The sequence below is a fragment of the Oenanthe melanoleuca genome, chromosome 24 (assembly GCF_029582105.1).
Source record: "Oenanthe melanoleuca isolate GR-GAL-2019-014 chromosome 24, OMel1.0, whole genome shotgun sequence".
NCBI classification, from domain to species: Eukaryota; Metazoa; Chordata; class Aves; order Passeriformes; family Muscicapidae; genus Oenanthe; species Oenanthe melanoleuca.
This window is the reverse complement of record NC_079357.1, coordinates 5,537,961-5,558,366: the sequence shown is the minus strand read 5'-3', so window position 1 is coordinate 5,558,366 and position 20,406 is coordinate 5,537,961. Positions and strand designations below refer to the sequence as shown.

Below are 20,406 nucleotides of genomic sequence, written 5' to 3'. Positions count from 1 at the left end.
TTTTTTCGGTATTTTTGTCTCAATCGCCGGTTCGGGCGTTTGTGGGAGGAGGAGCCGCGGGGGTGCGCGACCTCCGAGCCGCCAGGGGGCGCCATTCCCCAGCGCGCCCTCAGGCGCCGCGCGTGCGCAGTGCGGGGGCGGGCGCGAGCCATGGCGGAGGGCCCGCAGCCGAAGAGGAAGCGGGAGGAGGAGGAGAAAAATGGTGGGGCCGTCACTCAAGGCGACGGCGCCGCCTTCACGCTGTCGGACCTGCGAGTGCGGCGCGTCCTGCGGGAGTCGGCGCGGGACAAAATCGTGTTCCTGCACGCAGAGGTACCGGGGAGTGGGGGGGCGGCTGTTGGCGCTCACCGCCATTTTCCGCGCTCCGGGTTAGGCCCCGCCCCCGGCCCCGCCCTCCGGCGCCGTTCTCCGCCAGCCCCCGGCCACCCTCAGGCATCCCAGCCTGGTTCCGACCCGCTCTTCCAGCCTGGCGCTGCCCAAACTAGGCTGAGCTGGCAGCCGAGAACAGCTTGTTGCAACCCTCTTTCTTGTTGGTATAATTCGGTGCTTTTGCGTTCAAGCAGGTTGTTCGTGCTTGGTAGGTAAAAGTAGCGCTGGATTGCAAGCAGCGTGCTGGTTCTGGGACTGTAAATGGTACAGCCATTACAGGAAAATTTGTAATAATTCTTGAGATTGTCTGTGCATGGTGAGGGAACCATGCAGCCGCAGATGTGCATCCAAGCAGTGGATGAGGAGAGGGAAGTTCTTTGGTCTCGAGGTGCTCGGCTGCTGCAGCAGCAGAGCTGGGCACAGACCTGCCCTGCCCTGTGAGCATGTCAGGGAAATCCATAAACGCCAGAGGCTGGTGTTTAAAAGGAGATAGTCTTTCAACTTTATTCGAATAAAGGGAGAGAGTCCACTGGACCACATGCCCACAGGGTTTTCTCTCTCGAGTTTTGGAGGGCACAGCCTCTGTTTTATCCCAAGCTCCCGGCTGCATGTTGCCATCTTCCTTTCCCCGTTGCTGATGAGAGGAATGTTACATTTGTCTTTACAAATAAATTGTAAATCTGTTGGCAGATAAAGTTAGCATCTAGAGATAAAAGAAACAATGGGAGGGATTACACTGATGGGTGAATGGAAAAAGAGATTTGCCTTTACAAACAAACTGTAGGTTTGCTGGTAAATGAAATTGGGTAACAGAAGATGAAAGAAGCAGCAGGGGGGGAAACTATGAATTCTACAAGAATTAAAAACTAAAAGGGAGGGTTATACATTAGAGGGGAATGTCAGGTGTTCCGGGAAGTCTGTGCCTCTCGAGTACCTCAGCCAATGGGGAAAGAGAGAGGGAAAAGCGGCCGGGAAATTAGGATAAAAAGGGAGGCTGCGTCCTCCAAAAATTCGAGAGATCCCAGGGGAATGCCCCATGGCCTCTCCCTTTATTCGAATAAAGCAAAAAGGACTCCTCTGTCTCCTTTTTGGACATAAACCTCTGGTGTTTGTGGATTAATTTTCCTTACACTGAGGTACCAGGAAGGTTCAGCCTTCCCGAACCACCTACTGCATATTCCCCCTTGAACCTGGCATTTTCTCCCAGTGTTCACAAGTTCGGGCTTGTGCTGACCCTTGTCTCTTTCAGGAGCCAAACTGCCCAAAGTCAGTAGAAACATTCAGACCCGTTTCAGACATTAACACCCATTGAATTGTTTGTAAAGGCATTAGCACACATCTTCCTTCTCGAGGTGACAGGGTGGGGAGGCCTCACCTGGATCCTGTACAGACAGGAGTGATGCTCAGGGATGTTCCCCACCCAGCACCTCCCAAAACCAGCACTGAGGCCACTGGATTGAGGGCTGTGGTTCCTTGGAGCAGGGCAGCAGTAAGTGCCCCTTGCCCCAGAACTTGCAAATCCCCAGGCCTGCACTTGCCCTCTTCATGGGAAGTGTCAGAGATGAAATTGGTGCTGTGGGTCAGCTGGAAACCTGGGAGCATCTGGGGAGGCGCAGATGGGCTGAGTCATTGCCCACATCCCCTGCTCCCACAAAAACCACCTGTGCTCTCTAGTGGAGAGCAAATTCTTGCTGTGCTTCCAAGCCAATATATTGCTTATTTTTGGATGGGTGTCTGGCCTGCAAGGGGGTTTGGGCACGAGGACTGGGGGGTTGTGAGGTGTTTGCCATGATCTCTGACCTCAGACTGTCCACACAGTGCTGTATCTGTTTGCTAATGACTTTATCCATTCATATTCCAGAGGATTGGCCTCTCTGGAGAGGGCACAGATGCTGTAGTCATCCTGGAAAAGACTCCTTTCCAGGAGGAGAAGATCCCAGACCTGCTGAAGAAGCCCATGAATGCAGAGTTGCAGATGCACAATGACATTTACTGCACCTTCTACCTGAGCCCTCCCCCGGAGCTGAGTGGTGAGTGCCCTCAGCCCTGCTCAGGGTTCCTGGGAGGGCAGCTGGGATGCCAGGATACAGTTCCTGCCCATTCCAGAGGGAGGATGCAGTGAGATGGGCAGTGCTACTGCTGGACCTGGCTGTGCCACCCTGGCTGTGGTTTGGTGACAGCAGCACACCTGGCCTGGGTGGGGAGGTCAATGTGTTGTTGCCACACTGAATGCAATATCTTATCCTGAGGCTTTGAATGCTACCCTGTTTCATCCCGTTTTTGCCATGCCATGGACACATGCTGATGAGGGACTGAACAGCCATGGCTTGATGACCTGGTATGTGAAGGTGCAGAAAGGCTCAGGGCTGTGAGGGCTCTGTGTGGGTGATTGTCAGTGCTCTTACTCGGGTGGGAGTTGTCTCCTTCCAGAATGCTTCTCTTGAAACAGTCCGCAGCTGCTTCTCATCCCGTAGTGGCATCTCATGGGCTTTTTTGTTACCTGGTAATGACAGGCAACTTGTATTTGGGGGAGGATTTAAGTGCTGGTAACCTCAAGTGCTGGGGCAGCTGAGCCCCATCCCCCTGCTGATTTCACACATCTGTGTTATAAAACTGTTGATAACCAAGTATGACAAGGGCAGATGGGCAAGTTGGGGAGCTGTAGTGGAAGGCCCTTGCTCTGCATAGGGGACTCTGGTCTTAGTAGGAGGGTGTCCTGCAGTGGTGGTGCTGATCTTTGGGCACGTCAGTTAAATCTCAGAATCCCAGACTGTTTTGGGTTGGAAGATGTCACTGTATAGGCAGGTGACACACAAAAGGCATGCTATACTTCAGAAGGCTAATATCTGTTTATTACAACAAGCAGTTGTGTTTATTATACAGTCTACAAAGGTTACACTTTGTTCATTGGCCACAATAGATCCACATAAATAGGTTTTACGCCAATGAATGTTATGCCTCTTTTTCCCAAGACTTTTTTGAAAATGCTTTTCACAGCTGCAGATTTCTTCTTGCTTATCTTCTCGGTCTCCAAGCCAACAGCCTTAGTCAGAGACTATTTCCCAAAACAAACCTTGTTTACCAACCTTGTCTAACCCACAGACCAGCTGTGGGTCTCACGATAGGAAGGGACCTTAAATCTTGTATTGTTCCAACGCTCTGCCATGGGCAGGAACACCTTCCACTATCCCGAGTTGCTCCAAGCCCCACCCAACCTGGCCTTGAACACTCCCAGGGGTAGGGCAGCCACAACTTCTCTGGGCACCCTGTGCCAGGGCCTCCTCACCCTCACAGTGAAGAATTTCTTCCTAATATCCCATCTAACTCTGTCCTGTGGTAGTGGGAAGCCATTCCCCTTGTCCTGTCACTCTAGGCCCTTGTCCCCAGTCCCTCTCCAGCTCTCTTGGAGCCCCTTTAGGCCTTGGAAGGGGCTCTGAGGTCAGCCTGTCTCCAGAGCAGAGCTGCTCCAGTCCTCCTCTGGATTCACTCCAGTGGCCCCTGTGCTAAGGACCCCAGAGCTGGAAGCAGCTCTGCAGGTGGGGTCTCACCTGAGCAGAGCAGAATCACCTTCCACAATTAATTCCATGTGAATACTGGTATGTATTTAAATTCTGGAAGTGCAGTGATAAATTCCATATCAATGGTTTCATAAACACAGCAGCAACCAAACAGGCTTAATAGTCAAAATTATTCCAAGTGCCTTATTTAAGATGTTGTTGCAGGGCCAAGTAAAATTTTTGGGAAGTTTGATTGTGCTTTTCCAAAAATGCTGTTTTAGCTCTGTTCCCATGGTATAGGAGGGAGCACTGTCTGGATTTGTCAGCTTGAGTTGTGCAAAACTCCTTTTCTCCTGTGAAAGACTCAAAATTAAAGATTTTGTTGTTACAGTGAGTTTCAGTCTGAGGAAAACACCATAACATCGTGGGTGTTACTGGAAGATATTAAAGCTCCTGGTTCTTAGCTGGGAAAGCCCCTGCTTGGTGCCTGCTGTATCCCAGCCCAGCAGGAGTTGCAGTGATTCCCACGAGGTGGCATTGCAAGACTGAAATCCCCTTGGCTGCCTCCTGCTCAGCCCTGCTGGCCTTTCCTTCCTTACAGCACCTTGCTGCAGTGCTGTGTAACTGCACATTGCTCTGATAACAGAATTCCTTATTTTGTTTAAGGCTTATGCCAGCAGTGAAACCCCTCCTGCATGTCTGAATGGGGAAGAAACCTCTGGCTTTCTTCTACCAAGCTTTATCTTTTTAATGGCTTCTAAATCAGTCTTTAAAAGGCAAGCTTTTGCAGAAATATTAACCAGTGATGCATCCTTGCTTCCCACCCCTCAACTCACTCTGGATTCTGAGGAGCTCCAAGCAGATCAGGAGGGGGCTGTAAATCCTGGAGCTGCTGTCCAGGCTCCCTGAGTCAGAGTGGAGAGCAAAGAGGCTTCTTCTTTTGAAGCAATTAGCAGCAAATAGCTGTTTGGTGGGCACATTTTATGAGCTGCTGGTGGGCAGCTGGGCTGGCACCAGGAAAACAGCCCTGTGTGTCAGGAGGGGAAGGAAATGACCCTTTGGAGAGAGTCATGGCCCAAGAGTGTTGTTTGACATGAAGAATTTGGCTTGAAAACCTAAACTGGAGGAATTGCCTGTAAATCTGCAGTCAGGTTTTGACTGACCTGGGATGTTGAGTGATAATGTGGAGACCCAGGGAGCTCTTGCACAGGGTCTGCCAGCTCCTTAGATGTAGGGTTAGTTACAGGGCTTTAACTCCTGGTCCTTGTGACTTTACACTTGGGTACAAGACACAGTGAAATATTTTGTAGAAAAGGCCAGACTTCAGCATTAAGCAGTTTCATGGAACAGTCCTGTGTTGTGTGATGAAGGAATTAACCTGGGGGATTTCCCAGCACCCTGGGCAGCTGACCCCTGCCACACCTCCTGCTCTCTGAGTTAAGAGGGACCTCAGACAGAGGAAATGACTGTGGGTGACTCGTGCTGGTGCTGTGAGGAGCTGCCTCCAGAGCATGTTTCTCAGTGCTGCCTTTGTGGTCCCAGGTACCTGGGGCTCTTCATTCAGCTGCAAGTGGTCTTCCTTCATTCTCTGCTCACCTCTTTGTTGAAGCGATTTGGTGCTGCTCCCTCTGGGCAATCAAACCAGCACAGGCCATGTGCAATGATGACTTGTTTGTATGGTGACACAGGGAAAGGGAAGCCAAAGCATGTTACTTGAGCAAATGACTCCCCTCTGACCTCAGAAGAGACATTTCACTTGGGGAAGATGAATTCACTCTGAGATTTTTAGGTCTGGGAGCACACTGGTGTGAAGGTGGCACCAGATGAGTCCTGCTCATCTCACTGATGTTACTGCATGTGTCAAGGCTAAAATGGGAAATAACATTTGCAGACAAGCCAGTAATGGTCAGAGTTGTCTGAAGGGCAACCCAAACCCCTGGAGTGAGGAGAGGAGACTGAATATGTGGGGAGTAGTGTGTCAGAGCTGATGTGGCTGTGCTGCTACCAAAGGCAGGCATGTGCAACTTATTTTAAGGCCACTTTCTGGATGTTGCCTTTATTTAAGAGGCAAGCCCCCAGCCTTGATTTCTCCTGCAGGGAGAGCAAGGGCTGATTTACAGAAAGGGAAGCATTTTCCTGCTGCCAGAGGTTGGATTGCAAGAGTCAGATGGTTCAATATACACATTCCTTTATAACATCTAATTCCTCACACCCATTTACCAAGGAGATGTTTGTGGCAAAAAGCAGCCTCTTCGTGCCTGGCTACTGTGGGACTGTGTTTCTCCAAAGCTGTGCTGGTGTGATTTAAGGGCTCTTATGAGTCCTCTAAGGAGTCTTTGCTCCCTGGCTGCAGCCTGAAGCTTATTAAAAGCATCTTAAAACAAGCACAATGGGAGAAGCTCTGGCTCAGTTGCTCCAACATGGGATGGAGAAATTGTGGGAAAAATGGGAGAGCGTGGAAGGAAAGTTTTCAGTCATGCAGGAAGCAATCCACGTCCCAAAAAGAGTCTGGTTTCAGGCAGTGAAGAGCTGGAGAAACTTGCAGGAGCTGCAGTGGGAAGGCTGGTTGTTCTCCCTGCGTTTCTGTGCTTTGGCTGCCTCTGGAGTTTGCCCAGCCAAGAAAACTTCTTGCATTTACACATAAATAAAAAGCTTGAGCCTGAAGCTGTGGGAGCATGTGGGGTGGTTTGGAGGATGGTGGGGAGTATTGTTGTGCTTTGCTCTGTATTTTGCATGGGTGATAAACTGCAGCTTTTCTTTTTTGCAGTGCCTGTTGCAGCTAAAGTTCACTGAGCCCCCCAAGTCCTTCTGGCACGAGCCTGAGGGGCCAGGCAGCCTTAGCTGAATCCCTGGCAGCGTGCTTGGCTTGCCCTGGCATGTGCTGGCCTTGGAAACTGTGAGCTCTTGCAGGCTTTATCCTTCACAGCTTTAATTCATTCACTAAAGAGTGCCCCAGCTGTTTGGAACAAAGCCATGGATATACCTGGCTGGGGCTGGGTTGGAATCTGGTGTTCCTGTGTGACCCCCGTGCAGTTGTGATCCTAAAACCAAACAGATGGTTCATGAAGGGGGAAGTTGTGTAGAGGATTAGATACTTACATAGGGCATTATATATTTTTTTAGGGCTGCATCCAAGGTGCTGTCTTCCCCCCCTGCTGCTGTGAAGACAGTTCAGAGCTGGGTGCAGCAGCAACGAGGTTTGCAGAGGAAAAGAAAACCTGCAAGAGTGCAAATGTTGACCTGCCTGTTGTTCCTGCCTTGGCACCTTTCTGCACCTTATGGTCAGGTTGATTTGGGAGCTTATAAATGAAAGCTTTGCTTCTTGCTAGCAAAGAGGAAAAAAAACACTCCTTCCCAAAAGGAGAAACAAGTTGTGCCTGCCATGTGTGCTTCTCCTGGCTCCCTGGCAGGGTTAACTGTGTTCAGAACAGGTTGGCAGTATGTGTTGATGCTACAGTGGGGTGGGAGAACCGAGTGTGAGGCTTCTCCTCACTGATATGCTGAGCTGGATGGGGATTTTGGCTGAGCCTGGGGACAGTGTGGCACAGAAGGGGATGAGGCATCATTAGTGAGCTCGGTGTGCCCTTTCCTACCTGCATGAGCTCTCTCTGCTTTTATTTCATCTTCTCCTGACAACAGCTGCCTCCAGCCCTTTTTCCTTTAAGTTCACCAAATAGTGTTCTGATTTTCATTTTCTCTTAGGTTGTGTTTTCCTCTCTTGTTTTCAGCAGGAGAGGGGAGAAGTGAGTTCCTGGTTAATCTGAGCCTTTTTTCTCCTCGGCAGTTTCCCAGCACTGTGGCCATCATAGAGTGACCAGCCTGGGCACTTGTTCTCTGCCTCCTGCTGATCCAGGTTCCTTCAATTAAACCTCCTGTCTTTTTATAACCTGCAGTTAGTTGATGGTCAGTCCTGCCTTCCAGAATAAACCACAGATGCTCTGTGGTGGCCCCGGGCTGGCGTTCAGGAGCAGGCTGGCTGATGTGACTCAGATGTGAGCAGAGACAATCCCTGGTGCTTCAGCCAGCTTAGAAACCCACATCACGTGTCCAGCAGCTCCCTACCCCCGTTTCCAGGCCAGGGCAGGTTTTGGGTGCCCCACAGCCTACGTGCTGCTCCGGTGCACATGGAGCCTGCCAGGAGCAGGCTTGGAAACCGCAGCATGGCCATGTGCCAGCGCTGGAAAGATTGCGGGGCGAGCCTGGTCTCGCTGTGGATGTTTCCTGCAGCTTGAGCCCGGGCTCAGCTGGGGCTTTGCACCCTGTGTGTGGCTCCCAAGGACTGTCAGGCTCTGAGCAGGTATCAAACGGCCTCTCTGGCTGCAGTGGTTGATGCTAATTAGCATTGCTGGGGCATTTTGGGGTTGATAAGCCCTTTAGAAGGGAAAGAATCATAAGTGAACCACAGCTTTTCCTCTGCCTCCGCTTCCAAACATCTGCTCCGCTGCAGCTGCACATTAAGGAGTTCTATGATCTCTCATTTAAAGCACCCTGAGTTCTCTCCCCACCATGAGCAGCCACCCCCAAACTGGGGAGGTGCCAGGGAAGCCATTATGGGTCCCCTCCACCCCCACACACCGTGGTTATCAGCACCCAGCACTGAGGGGCTTCTGCTGCAGTTCTTGCTCTATTTTTGGGGTATAAAATTAAATTGTGAAAGTTTCAGCCTGAGGCTGGCTGTGGTATTTTATCTTTTGCCTTTTTTGTTTTCTCCCCAGTGCTTTGCTGATCTTTTTAAGTGAGGAGAGCTGCAGCTCTGTCTTTTTTCCTTTGGTATTACATCATCCTGCTAGAAGTGCTAATTGAGTCCTGGAAAACAACGTTGTTTGAACATGTGTATGGTGGGAATCAGACCAGACTGCCCTTGTGGTTTGCATTTTCATATTTCATGTTACCAGCATTTTCCTGTGGATTTCATTAAGCTGGGTTTGGCATGCAATGAAAAGGCAGAGTCTCTCAGATTGTGCAGCGCTGACCTTAAAAAAAAAAAAAAAAAAAAAAAAAACCCAAAAAAAAAAAAAAAAAACAGAAAGCAGAAAACTAAAAAAGACTCAAACCATCCTAAATCCTGGCTCTGGGAGCAAATAGGTGTTTATGTTCAGTGTCTAGCTAGCCTGTGTACGTACTTAAGGTATGAAGCACAACTTTGGTGCCCTGGTGTGCGTGCAGCCCATGGTTTTCTGTGGCAGACCCTGGGCTTGGACTGCAGTGTTCACAGTGCCCTGGCCACTCACCTCTGTCTGCTTTGCCATGGGCTTTTCACCTTGCTGCACTGAAGTTTATAGCAGCTCTGTGTCAGCTGGGAAGGCAGACACACTCAGATGTGACAGTCTCTGTACTGCACATCCAACCTTGGCCAAAGATGGATGTTTTCCATGTGTTTTAGCCCTGTGGGTAGGATTTACTGCTGCCAGATTGACAAGGTGAGCACTTCCATCCTGTTTAATGCCACAGAAGTTGCACAGCAAAATTCTAATCTTGAGGCAAACAGAAAATGTTTTCTTTTTGCCAGGGTAAATGATGAAATGCTTTTTGTGGGCAGAGGGTCACTCAGCCCTCTTCCTTTGGCTCATCCTGAGTTGTGTTGACCTATCAGCTCACATTGTTTGCTCTGGATCTGTCCCTGTGCCCTTGACTCCTTTGCCTCCCTGTACTTGGGGCTCGAGGCCAAGCACTCTGACTGAGCTCTGGGAAGAAGCTGTTCCTTGGAGTTCATCTGGGTTTGTGGCTGGATGAAGTTGCTGGGTGCGTCCTGTGAGCTTTGAATTGAAGTATGAAGAGGATGTGTCTCTGTCCCCAGGGTCGTGTTTCTGTCCTTGTTGTTGACTGCACATAAGCACTGCCCTGAGAGCCCCACCTCTGCCCTGATGTTGCTAACAGGCATGAAAGAGCGAGTGTGGAAAATCTCAGACAGCAAACTCCTCCACCTGAACTGGAAAGACAGGCCCTGGCTGTGCCATTGGCTTTCTTCCTCCAGAAAAGCAGCAGCCGTGCAGGATCCTAAAACACTTGTTTGCTTTCCATGTCTATTCTCCCTCACCCTCTCTTCAAAATGTCTGTGTGGCATTTTTTAGAAGGGAAACCAGATTCGTTAGGGACTGAAGGAAGCAACATGGGTGGTAACTCAGTCTCAATGTTTGTTCCTAGAGATCAAAGCCACAGTGGTGTACCCTGCCACGGAGAAACACATCCAGAAATACCTGCGTCAGGAAGTGCACCTCATCCGTGAAACCTGGGAGGATTACAAGAACATTACCCTGCCCTTCATCCAGTCCCAGAGCTTCAGCATCCAGGTATGGCTGCCACACCCTGTCTTGCAGACACTGTCAAAGCACTGCTGTCAGAAGGCTTCTCTGAAGCCCAGGCTGGAGAGCTGGGAGTGTTCTGCCCCATCCCCCCTTGACTGCATTGTCAGCTCTGTGTGCTGTCCCCTCTTACTTGGTTGGCTTGAGACATCCTTTTCCATCTTTGCAGAAAAACATTTGCCCTGGAGCTGTAGTTCAAGTTGCCTTTCCCAAGGCTTCCTGGGTGTTGGTGCTCTTCACTGGGCTTCTTAGGAGTCCCTAGGTTGTTATTGAAATGGAAGGGCACAGATTGTACTTGTATTCCTGCATCACAACTCACTCCTCCTGCCATTCAGCCCCTCAGTCCATATTCCACGTGCTGTTACTTTCAGTGTGCTGCTTGCCCTAGGCAGCCCAGCTTTTTCCTTGGCTTTATCCTTTTTGCCTGTTCCTCTCCCTGTCGTTTTCCTTTAGAGACCAAAGGAACACAAGTCTGTAAGGATCAGTTCATGCCAGCCTTTGCAGAAGGGATAATAAACCGGATCCTGGGGCTGCTGAGGCTCTCCATTAAAAATAACTCCCCAAAACTAACCAGGGGCCTTGGATACCCCCACTCCATCCCCTGTCTTTCCTGCTGCCTTAAAATGCAGCCTTTATTAGCTGGAGAAAGGCAAGTGTGTTTCCACCAGGCTACAGCCTCCATGGAATATTTTCTCTGCTTTTGCTCCCAAATGTCTTACATTTCCTGGTGTAGCAGCTGCCCTCAAGAATTGCTTGAGCTCTCACTCTGCTTCTTCCCCCAAATGTTTGTGAGCTGGTTTCAGAACATGGAAATATGTTCCTGGTGACCGTCAGGGGCATCTGCTGAGAAATCACGCTCGGCATAGTCAGTCCTTGACCTCTAGGATTTAATAATGCTGCTCCTTGTCTTTTTCCAACGGGTTTTGTCAAGTGGAAGGGAAAATGTGAGGGGTGACAGAAATACCAGGGGACTACAGAGGCGTCTGTGTTTCCCGCTGGAGGATACAAAGTGTGGATGCTTTCAGGATAATGGTTTTATTGTGGTGCCAGTGCCTGGACATGTGTTCTGCTTGCTGGGCTTGTGCTGGGAGCAGCAGGAACAGTCAGCCAAGGACCTGCCAATCATGAGGCAGCCTTGAGTTTAAAATTCAGCTCATCTGATCAGTGAACTTATTTGGGGCACTGATAGCTTGGCACTTGTGATCAGAGCAGGCAACAAAAGGCAAAAGTCCATTTTTCTGCTGAGCTTCCCCCTGAACTTTCCTCCTGGGGTTGCAGAACAGAGCGAGCTTGTGCCGTGCTTGTGAGAATCACTTGCAGAATCTAAGATGATGCTGAGGACAAAAGATTGCAATTTAAGCAAAAAATCGCAGATCAAGGGATGAGAAGTAGTTTTTTCCCTCCAGATGTATTCAGGCCAGTTTGCAGCAATCCTGAGTGTTGATTAGATGAATTAAACTCTTGATAGATTTCCCCCAAAGTGCCTGGTGTGCACAGAACTGCTGGCCCAGCTCATTCGCTGTATTTGTGAAACTGGCTGCACCTTCCCTACCCACCTGGGGCAGCCAGAATATTTTAGACCTATATTTGGTAGGGAAAATGATGTTTCCAAATATTTTCAGCTTCCAAGCTTTAGCAGTTTCCTCTTGCCTTGTGTTACCACCTTCCAGGGACCTGGCTGAGGACTCTTGCCAGTCCTGTGCTGAAGCTAGAGCATAACATGCATTTTGGAAGTGTAAAGAAGGACACTGGAGCTGAGGTTGGGAGCCAAAGAGAGCAAAGATGCTGTTCTCTGGTTTTACTCTGTCACTTATCCCTGGTGTCTTCCATTTCCATAACTCTTCTCTGAATGGTGCTTTGCCTTGCAGGAGGAGCACGGGGGGATAACCAGAGCAGGGATTACAGGCAGGCTGGAGGCTGGAACCTTAAGTATGGAAGAAGAAGAGTGGTGAGCTGTTTTCTAATCAGCCAGGGAGCCAAGAGACATGCATTGCCCAAAAAAAACATAGGCTTTTCATATCCCTGCAGAGAGCTGCCAGCAGCCAGAGCCACATCCAAATCTGCTCCTTCCTCTTTGAATAAGGAACAAAATCAGCCAAGTTCCCTTCCCAGACCCAGTTGTAAAGATTTTGCTGCAGCTTGAGGGGTAAAAAAAAAAGATATAAAGAGCCCCATAGTGCTGCAAGAGGTGTGTGCTGAGCCCCATAAGAGCTGGGTTCCACTGCTTTTTACTGAAGTGCTTATAATAGTCTAGAGTTTATTGGTTGATTAAGTGTTTTATGGTCAATTAATTACAAATTATTTGGTTATCTTAAATTCAAATTGGAGTTTTTTTAGTATATTATAGTTGCAGAGAATGTGCAGTAATCCATGATCTTGGGCTAAATGCACCTGAGATTTTGGTTTTTTATTCTTTGATGATTTATAAATCACATATTTCTCTTTCAGTGGGTGTATAATATCCTGGAGAAGAAAGCTGAGGCTGATCGAATCGTCCATGAAAACCCAGATCCTTCTAATGGCTTTGTTCTGGTTCCAGATTTAAAGTGGAATCAAAACCAGGTTGGTTTGCTCCTCTAATGCTGCCTGTCTGAAAGTAATCCAGAGAAAGTGTCTAAGAGCATCCTGAGAAAGTTTGAGTAGGTTTCTGTGCACACTGTTGTTAATGATGGCATTTCCAAGGCCTTTTAGCACAAGGTGATTTGGGATGCTGCAGCCCAGGCTGTTCTCTCTGCTGCTGAGATGTATTTATTAGGTTCAATTTCACTTGTCCATATCAGCCCAAGTGTTGGCAGGATGTGTTCAAATCAAAATCTCATGTATTTGTTCTGCTGAACTTGTCTGGTTTTGTGGTTTTGTTAGTTTTTTTTGGTGGTTTTTTTTGGGGTTTTTTTGCATGCCTTGACTTGAGATGCAAACCAGGCAGCTGTGTTGTCCTTTGGTTGCTGCAATTTACTCTCCTCCACAGTGTTAAACAGATGGTTCTTGGCTGATGAGCAGATGCTCTACCCCTTGTGGGAGTGACCACTTGGTGAAAGTGGTTTTTGAGACCAGGCTGTAATCCTAAATTGAGAATTATTCCTTGGGTTCCAGCTCCCTTTCATGCTTCAAGTTTGGAGAGGTGAAACTCCATACACACACCCCTCCCTTGAAGTTGGTGGCATCAAAAAAAGTTCCCATTGTGTTTCTGATCCTCATATGCTTCTGCAGGGGCATGTGGGGAGAGTTGCTATTTGATTAAGACTCTAGAAGTGAAAATGAAAACTCAAAAAAATGGGAACAGAAGGCTGCTGGTGGGCAGCTCCATCCTGTGTGTCTGTGCAGGGAGCAGCTGTTTGTGGTGCAGAGCTGAGTTGTCTCAGGGAGTCCCTGCAGGGTAGTGTCTGCTCCCTGTGCATTCCTTGCACATCACTTACTCTAAAAATCCCCTGTCAGGTGCTGATGGGGTGACTAAGCTCAAGTTTCCACCTGGTCACCAGAGGCACAACCTTTTTTCCTGATGAGATTTTGCAGCACAGGGATACATATCCAGTTTATAGGATGTGCTGTGTTCAGTGCCCTCTCAGTGGGGCAATATTTAAGATCCTGAGACATGCAGCATGCTGTCCCTTTTGTGGCTGTGGAAATCCTTGTGTGCTGCAACCAAGCTTTGCAACTCACATCGTGGCTGGGCTAAAATTTGTGGTTTGGCATTCTCTAGAGACCTGCTGCCTCCACATCTCCCAGCTGGCATGGTCAGGGAGTGCCTCAGTGGTAGGACTGATCCTTAGGGGAGGTTTCCCCATGTTCCTGTTGCCTCTTGGAGTACTGAACAGGACCTTCTGGACTTCTCCAGAACTGCTGGGCTGCAGTCATCCCTGCAGAGTCATCCCTGGAGCTCTCCAGGCCTCTTGTACTGCTGATCTCCTTCCCAGGCAGGTGAGACAGCATCCAGGTTGCCTTTGAGGCAAGGAATTTCTTCTTGGCTGTGGGTGGCACTGAGCCAGAGCTGATCCTGACAGCCCTGGGGTGTCCTAGGAACTCCAGTTCTTTCTGCCACATCCCACCTGCCAGGCAAGGCTGCTGGATGAAATCAGGGAAGTGAGATGCAGCTCCCAGCAGGACTCTCCAGGCCCTCCCTCAGAAGTCCTTTCAGCAGTGTGGCCTCACACTCCTTGAGTCCCTGGCCCACAAATCCTGTGAATTCATCTTGCAGTTATTTCAGACTCTTGGATGGGGGGGTGAAATCTGCTAATCTCAGCCTTCTAGGTGCTGCTGCCCAACCTTGATAATGGTTTGAATTGGTTTCTTGGGCTGCTTTTTAATTATATTTTTAAAGTTTTTTGATGTGTTTTTTTTTCTTCCACAACTTTTGAGTTGCTTTCAGATCTGCAGGAGCCCTGAGGCGTTGCCTGAAGCGATGCCTGGCATGACATCATTCCAGGCCTTTTTAGCAACAGGCTAATTTGTTTCAAACAGCAACATGCAGATGTTGTTCTAAGGAGAAGAGCTGTTTGCTTTTCCCCTCACCAGCCAGCCTGGAGCCAAAGAGCACAAGCTGATACACCATTTTTTTCTGGAGCTGTGCATGGGAATCAAGTGGAACCATGAGCAGCATGGTTGGGTGCAGGAACAGCTCTGTGCTTCAAGAGCCCTGTGAAGGGTCCTGAGAGCATCCTTTGACATGAGCATCTATTTCCAAAGAGATGCATTGGGTTTCTCACAGCCCTGAAGAGATCTGGATCTCAAATATCCACAACCCCTTTGTTTTCCAGTGTTTATATTTTAAATTCACTAGCTGAGCTGAAGGAGACTGGGATTTTTATTTTTTTTTTAGTGTAATGATCCACAGTTTTGTGTTAAACATTGAACACGCTGAGCACTTCGGGGGATGCCAAAGGTTTGTCTGAGAGCTGCTCAAGGGACATATTTTAGCTGCCCTGGCTTTGTACAGTGACCAATTAGGTCTTGAAAGTTGTTATTTTTAGAACTGATGTGACTCAAAAGTGGCCAGCTGTTTTCACAGTGGAAAAGTAGAGAGCTTATCACTGGGAAAATTTTCAGTTTCAGTTTAGGCACTGTGATTCACTGTAAATGCTCATCTGAGTGTGCTGCAGATCTGCCACCACTGAGAAGCCTATGGGGGGTGCTGGCAGGGGCTTAGTGACCCCACATATCTGGGTGGGTGCCTGCACCTGGTCTCCAGCCTCAGTCCCACAGACCAAGTATTTTTGAGGTGCTCAGGAAGATGTGAAGGTGGAAGGGCAGCACTGAGCTTGGTGCTCACAGTACCAGAGAGCTGGTCACTCCATCTGCCTCTAAAGCTGAGAAGGTATTTGTGGATTTACGGGTTGGGATGAGGCTGTTCACTTCTGGTCATTTCTGGACAAAACCCAGTTTCTCCAGAAAGGATACTTTCAGGTGCAGTGGGATTGTGGGTGAGCACATTCCACACTCAGAGATTTAGCCCAGTGTGGGTGTTGAGGACAAGTATCCCTGTATGGCACAAGAATCCCTTTATAACACAAATATCCCTGTGTAACACAAGAATCCCTGTATGGCACGAGTGTGCCTGTGCAGCACAAGAATCCCTGTATGGCACAGGAATCTTTGTAACACAAATACCCCATGTAAAACGAGAATCCCTATATGGCACAAGAGTCCTTCTTTAACACAAATATCCCTGTATAACACAAGTATCCCTGGATACTTGTTCCCCATAGGGATCCCTGGCACCAGGATCCTATAACAGCCCTATATAACAGCCTGGGAAGCTGTGAATGGTGTGTCAGGTACAAAGCACTGTTGCCTCCATGTGCTGTTTGTGTGTCCCCTCCATGGCCATGGTGTGTCTCTGCAGCTGGAGGACCTGTACCTGATTGCCCTGGTGCACCGCCGGGACATCAAGTCTCTGAGGGATCTCACAGCTGAGCACCTCCCGCTGCTCAGGAACGTCCTGCAGGAAGGGAAGGTGAGTGTGAGCCTGGTCCCATGCTGCTGTCCTGGCCAGGGAGAGCTGAGCCCTCTCTGCCCAGACACCCTGGCTCCTGTCCTCCATCAGCACCTTCCCCAGATCATGGCACATCCAGGTGCTGTAGGAATGCTCCTGTTAGCAGTGAGCTCTTCATATTAACAGCCCTGTCCCAATCCCTTGCCTGTTCTCACTGGCTGATGTGTTTTTCCACAGGGTGTGTTTGGGAGATAGGTGTGCAGTAGCTTCTCTTTCCTTGACTGCGTTAGAATTTGGAAAGTAATTGCACCAGGGAAGGTGGGAGATTAATTAAGAGATTAGTCAGGGAATTGCAGCGTGCCGGAGTTTGCCGTTGCTGTTTATAGTTTTAATTACACTGGCTGGTAACGGATCCCTGTTACTTTTCCAGTGAGTTGGAGTGATAAGGGTGAAAGGGAAAATGATAGGGGTGGATAGCACATTCCATCATGGAGAGAGAAAAGTGGGGCAGCTGGAGGCCTCGCTCTGTCCCCATGGAAGCTGAAAAGGAGGGTGGCAAAGAGCTCTGTCCTTCCAAACTTCCCCTTTCCCTTGCTGTGGAGGAAGCCAAACTCCCTTTTACCTTTCTCTATGCCTTTCCTGCCATCCAGGGATGCTCTTTGCATCCATTCCAGGGTTTTGCCATTGCTGATCTGTCTGTTTCCCCTCCCCAGGAGGCCATAGTGAAGCGTTTTGGCGTGCCCAGCTCCCAGCTGCGGATCTACCTGCACTACCAGCCCTCCTACTACCACCTGCACGTGCATTTCACCGCCCTGGGCTACGATGCTCCAGGCAGCTCTGTGGAGAGAGCCCATCTCCTGGCTGATGTCATTGACAACCTGGCCATGGACTCCTTGTATTACCAGAAACGGGCTCTGACCTTTCCCCTGCGGGCTGATGAACCCCTGTTTAAGAAATTCCAGGAGGCAGGAAAAGTGTGAGGAGGCAGAGGTGCTTTTGTTTTTGTACAAGGTGGGACTGATGATCTTTTGCTATGGAAACTGTGTTGTCTGTTCAAGTCTATTAAAACATTGATTTTGAATGTTTTGTAGCACAGCCCTTTGAGTGTGCTGGATTTAACTCAGACTGGGTGCCTGTGGGATGTGAGCAGAGGGTTTGGGTGGGGGTGGCTGTGTGTATCCATCTTTTCCACCCGTCCCCAGACATCAACCTAAATAGGGTAGTACATAGATGAACAGGTCCAAAAAGCCCTGCCATCCTCAGAAAACTTGATGCATTTCCTACCCCTGGGAGTGATATTGCAGCTTTTCTCAAGCAGGGAGGGGTGCCTTGCTCCAAAGAACTCCAGTGACTAACCCAAGTCCTCACCCTTCCTGTCTGGCTGTGTGCTGTCTGATTCCCCAGCCTCAGAGCCATCACCCCTCTGCTGCTCCTTAGTCATTTATGTCTGTGCAGGGGCAGCCCCTTTCTGACAGAGGCTGCATAATCCTGTCAAGGATTATGGGTTAAAGCCCCCAAAAATTAATAGCGCTCTCCCTTCTGCCAAGGTGGTGGCAGGATGGGAAAGTGCCAGGAGTTGGATTCAATGACCCATTGTGGTGAAAGACCCAATTTCTCTGTATGCAGGAAGCTTGCTCCACTAAGCACCAACCTCTGAAAACTTCATGAGTTCTTGGTGCCAAAAAGGGCTCTGGTTTCTGGTCAGTAAGCAGGGATGTAATTGCAGGAATCATCTTGCTGCTACCCCAGTTCTTTGCTTCTTTCCACACCCTGAGTTCTAGGAGGGGTTCTTTTGCTGGTGGGGGAGAACCCAGGTGTGGTTTATTTTTTCCAAGCTGCTGGCTGTGTCAGAATGTGTCCTGGAGCTGGCTGAAGCGAAGTGGCATTGTTGGAGCTGCCCTGGGGCTCTGCTCAGCTCATCTCATTTATAAATATTCAGGTCAGGCAGCTCCCTGATGCCTTTTAGCAGCAGGGAGAGGCAGAGCAGCTGGATGCAGCCACCTTCCCTTATTTCTCTGCAGAAATGCCCATTTGCTGAATGAACAGTTGGGCTTTATGATCTTAGAGGTATTTTCCAAATTATTCTTGTAGTCTAGAAGTGCAATCCATAGTGAAAAAGCTGCAGTGATCTGCTGCAGGAGCCTTTCCCTCTTGTTTCAGCTCTGCCCATCTCCTGAGCAGAGCAGGCCAGTTGATTTGGGGAGCTTTAGAATCTGGACATGGTCAGCATGGCCCATTGGCTCTCCCCTTCCCTATGTTTTAAATTGCTAAGGGACAGGGATGAATTTTTTTTTCCATACCAGAGCATTTTCTCTGGCAAAGGGGAGCTTGGTGTCCTTTGGTGAAGGGACATCCCAGTTTTTTGTCTCCACCCAAGCCAGCCCAGGAATGGAGATGGTGAAACAACACACAAGCCCATCCTGTCTCCAAGGAAGGCTCCCTGGTCCTCAGGTATTGAAAAAACACCCTCAGTCTTGAAAATAGACTCTCAGAGGGCTGTGACAGACAACTAAGCAGCACATCTTCCACAGACCATCTGCCTGGCTCCTGCTGGATAAATCCTTTTCCTGGGAGCCTGCACTGGAGAGCAGGGGCTTGCACAGAGCCTGGGGTGGAGGCTGTCTCTGCCTGTCCCCAAAAGAACGGGTCAGGGGAAGCATTCTGATGGATCTGGAGCCTTGAAAGGATTCACTGAGCTCCTGGGGCTGGGCCTTCAAAGCCAGATGGCATTCCCAGGCTGTGGCTTGAGGAGGGGTGAGCATGAGGTGATCCAGGACAAAGCAGACTTGTGCTGGGCATGAATTGCTGCATTCTTGTCCCTCTGGAGCAGATGCTGCGAGCCTGGCTGAGGGCATCCCCTTCCTCCTTCCTGAACAGATCCTGCTTGCCTGGCTCCTGCTTTGGCCTTGTCACCCTTGTTGGGAGCATTTTGGCTGTGCTGTGATGGATGGCACAGCCTCTGCCTGTGCCCTGGTGGGGCAGGACACCAGTCCTGTCCTGCACTGCAGCGTTCCCAAACCCTTCTGTCACTGTGCGTTCCCAAGGGTGACAGCAGAGCTTGCTACAAATTCACTTCTCAAACAGCCAGCATTTTTTGGCTCCACTTTTCTTCAAATTACTCAGTGCTCATCATGCTGAATTAATCCAAGTGGCCGTTTATCCTTTGTAAATTAAATATTAGGACAGGGTGTTGCCATTAACAGTGACTAACCCAGCAAAGGCTCCTGGCACTCTGCTACAGCAGCAAATACATTCCCATTTTTCTGGGAATTTAAACCCTTTGGGGTGGGCTTTAAACCCCTGTTGTCCACTAAGGCTGTGGTGGCCACAGGAAGCTCATGGCTGGTTTTTGTGTCCACCCAAGGCAGCACAGGTACCTTGTGACTGCTCCATGGATGTGTTCAAGTATCCTGAGATTCCTGTGAGATGGACACAGCTGGTGTATGGGATCACCATTGCTTCCCCAAACCTTGGTGATGCTTGAGCCACAGTGTGGTGACCTCTTGGCACAGAGGTCTGGGCAGTCCCTCAGCCTGGATTTGCATCTCCCAAGGGCTTTTATCCTGCTCCCAGTCCTGTGGATATTGCCCTGGGCTGTGCCCATCACCCCAAAACGAGCCCATCCACCATCACCAGCAGGATGCAGCTGCTGGGGACTGAGAAGATCCTGGGAAGTGAAGCTTTGCAGCCTCTTTTAATATTCTGTCTTGGGGGCACAGCAAAAAATAGACATTTGGGATCCATTATTATTGCTGGAGCTTCATTGAATGCAGTTTATTATTTTCAGATGCAGTAAACTAAGCAGTAGAACCCATGAGACTGAAGGGTCAAAATATCCTTCAAGCAATTCCCTGCCGAGCTGTGGCCCCCACTAATTATACCAGATTGTCTACAAGCCTGTGGCAATTAAAACCTAATTACATCGAGTTTGCCTGTCACCACGGGTAAAACTGTCCCACTTGTTAGCAGCAAGGAAACCCCAGCCTAAGGAGGATGAGGAATTCTCTTCAAATATTGATGTAGCTCCCTTGGCAAAATCAGATGTGTCAGCTCGACAGGAATTCTATCAATTTATATTGACACTGGATATGTTGTCTCAGAGCTTGGCAAAACTCACCCGAGGAGGGAGGGATGAGTTTGAGGCTGCAGAAATAAAATTAAAAAAAAAAAAAAAAAAAAAAAAAAAAAGTTTTGAAGGGAATAAAAAAACCTTCAAAAGTCGATTGCTAATTTTGTGTATAGTGGGGTGGGATAGAAATAGAATCCCGTGGGAGAGCGAGGTGGCCTGACATGGGGCATTCCTGTGGTG

General features: G+C 49.2%; 1 protein-coding gene across 1 annotated transcript; it reads left to right on the top strand.

Moving 5' to 3' along the window:
• Window positions 1-53: 53 nt before the first annotated feature.
• On the top strand, window positions 54-17,192 carry DCPS (decapping enzyme, scavenger). Its single transcript, XM_056509851.1, has 6 exons — window positions 54-312; window positions 2,231-2,399; window positions 10,011-10,156; window positions 12,617-12,730; window positions 16,008-16,118; window positions 16,811-17,192. The coding sequence occupies exons 1-6, from the start codon at window positions 151-153 to the stop codon at window positions 17,075-17,077; spliced, it is 969 nt and encodes a 322-aa protein (XP_056365826.1). The 5' UTR covers window positions 54-150; the 3' UTR covers window positions 17,078-17,192.
• Window positions 17,193-20,406: the final 3,214 nt, after the last annotated feature.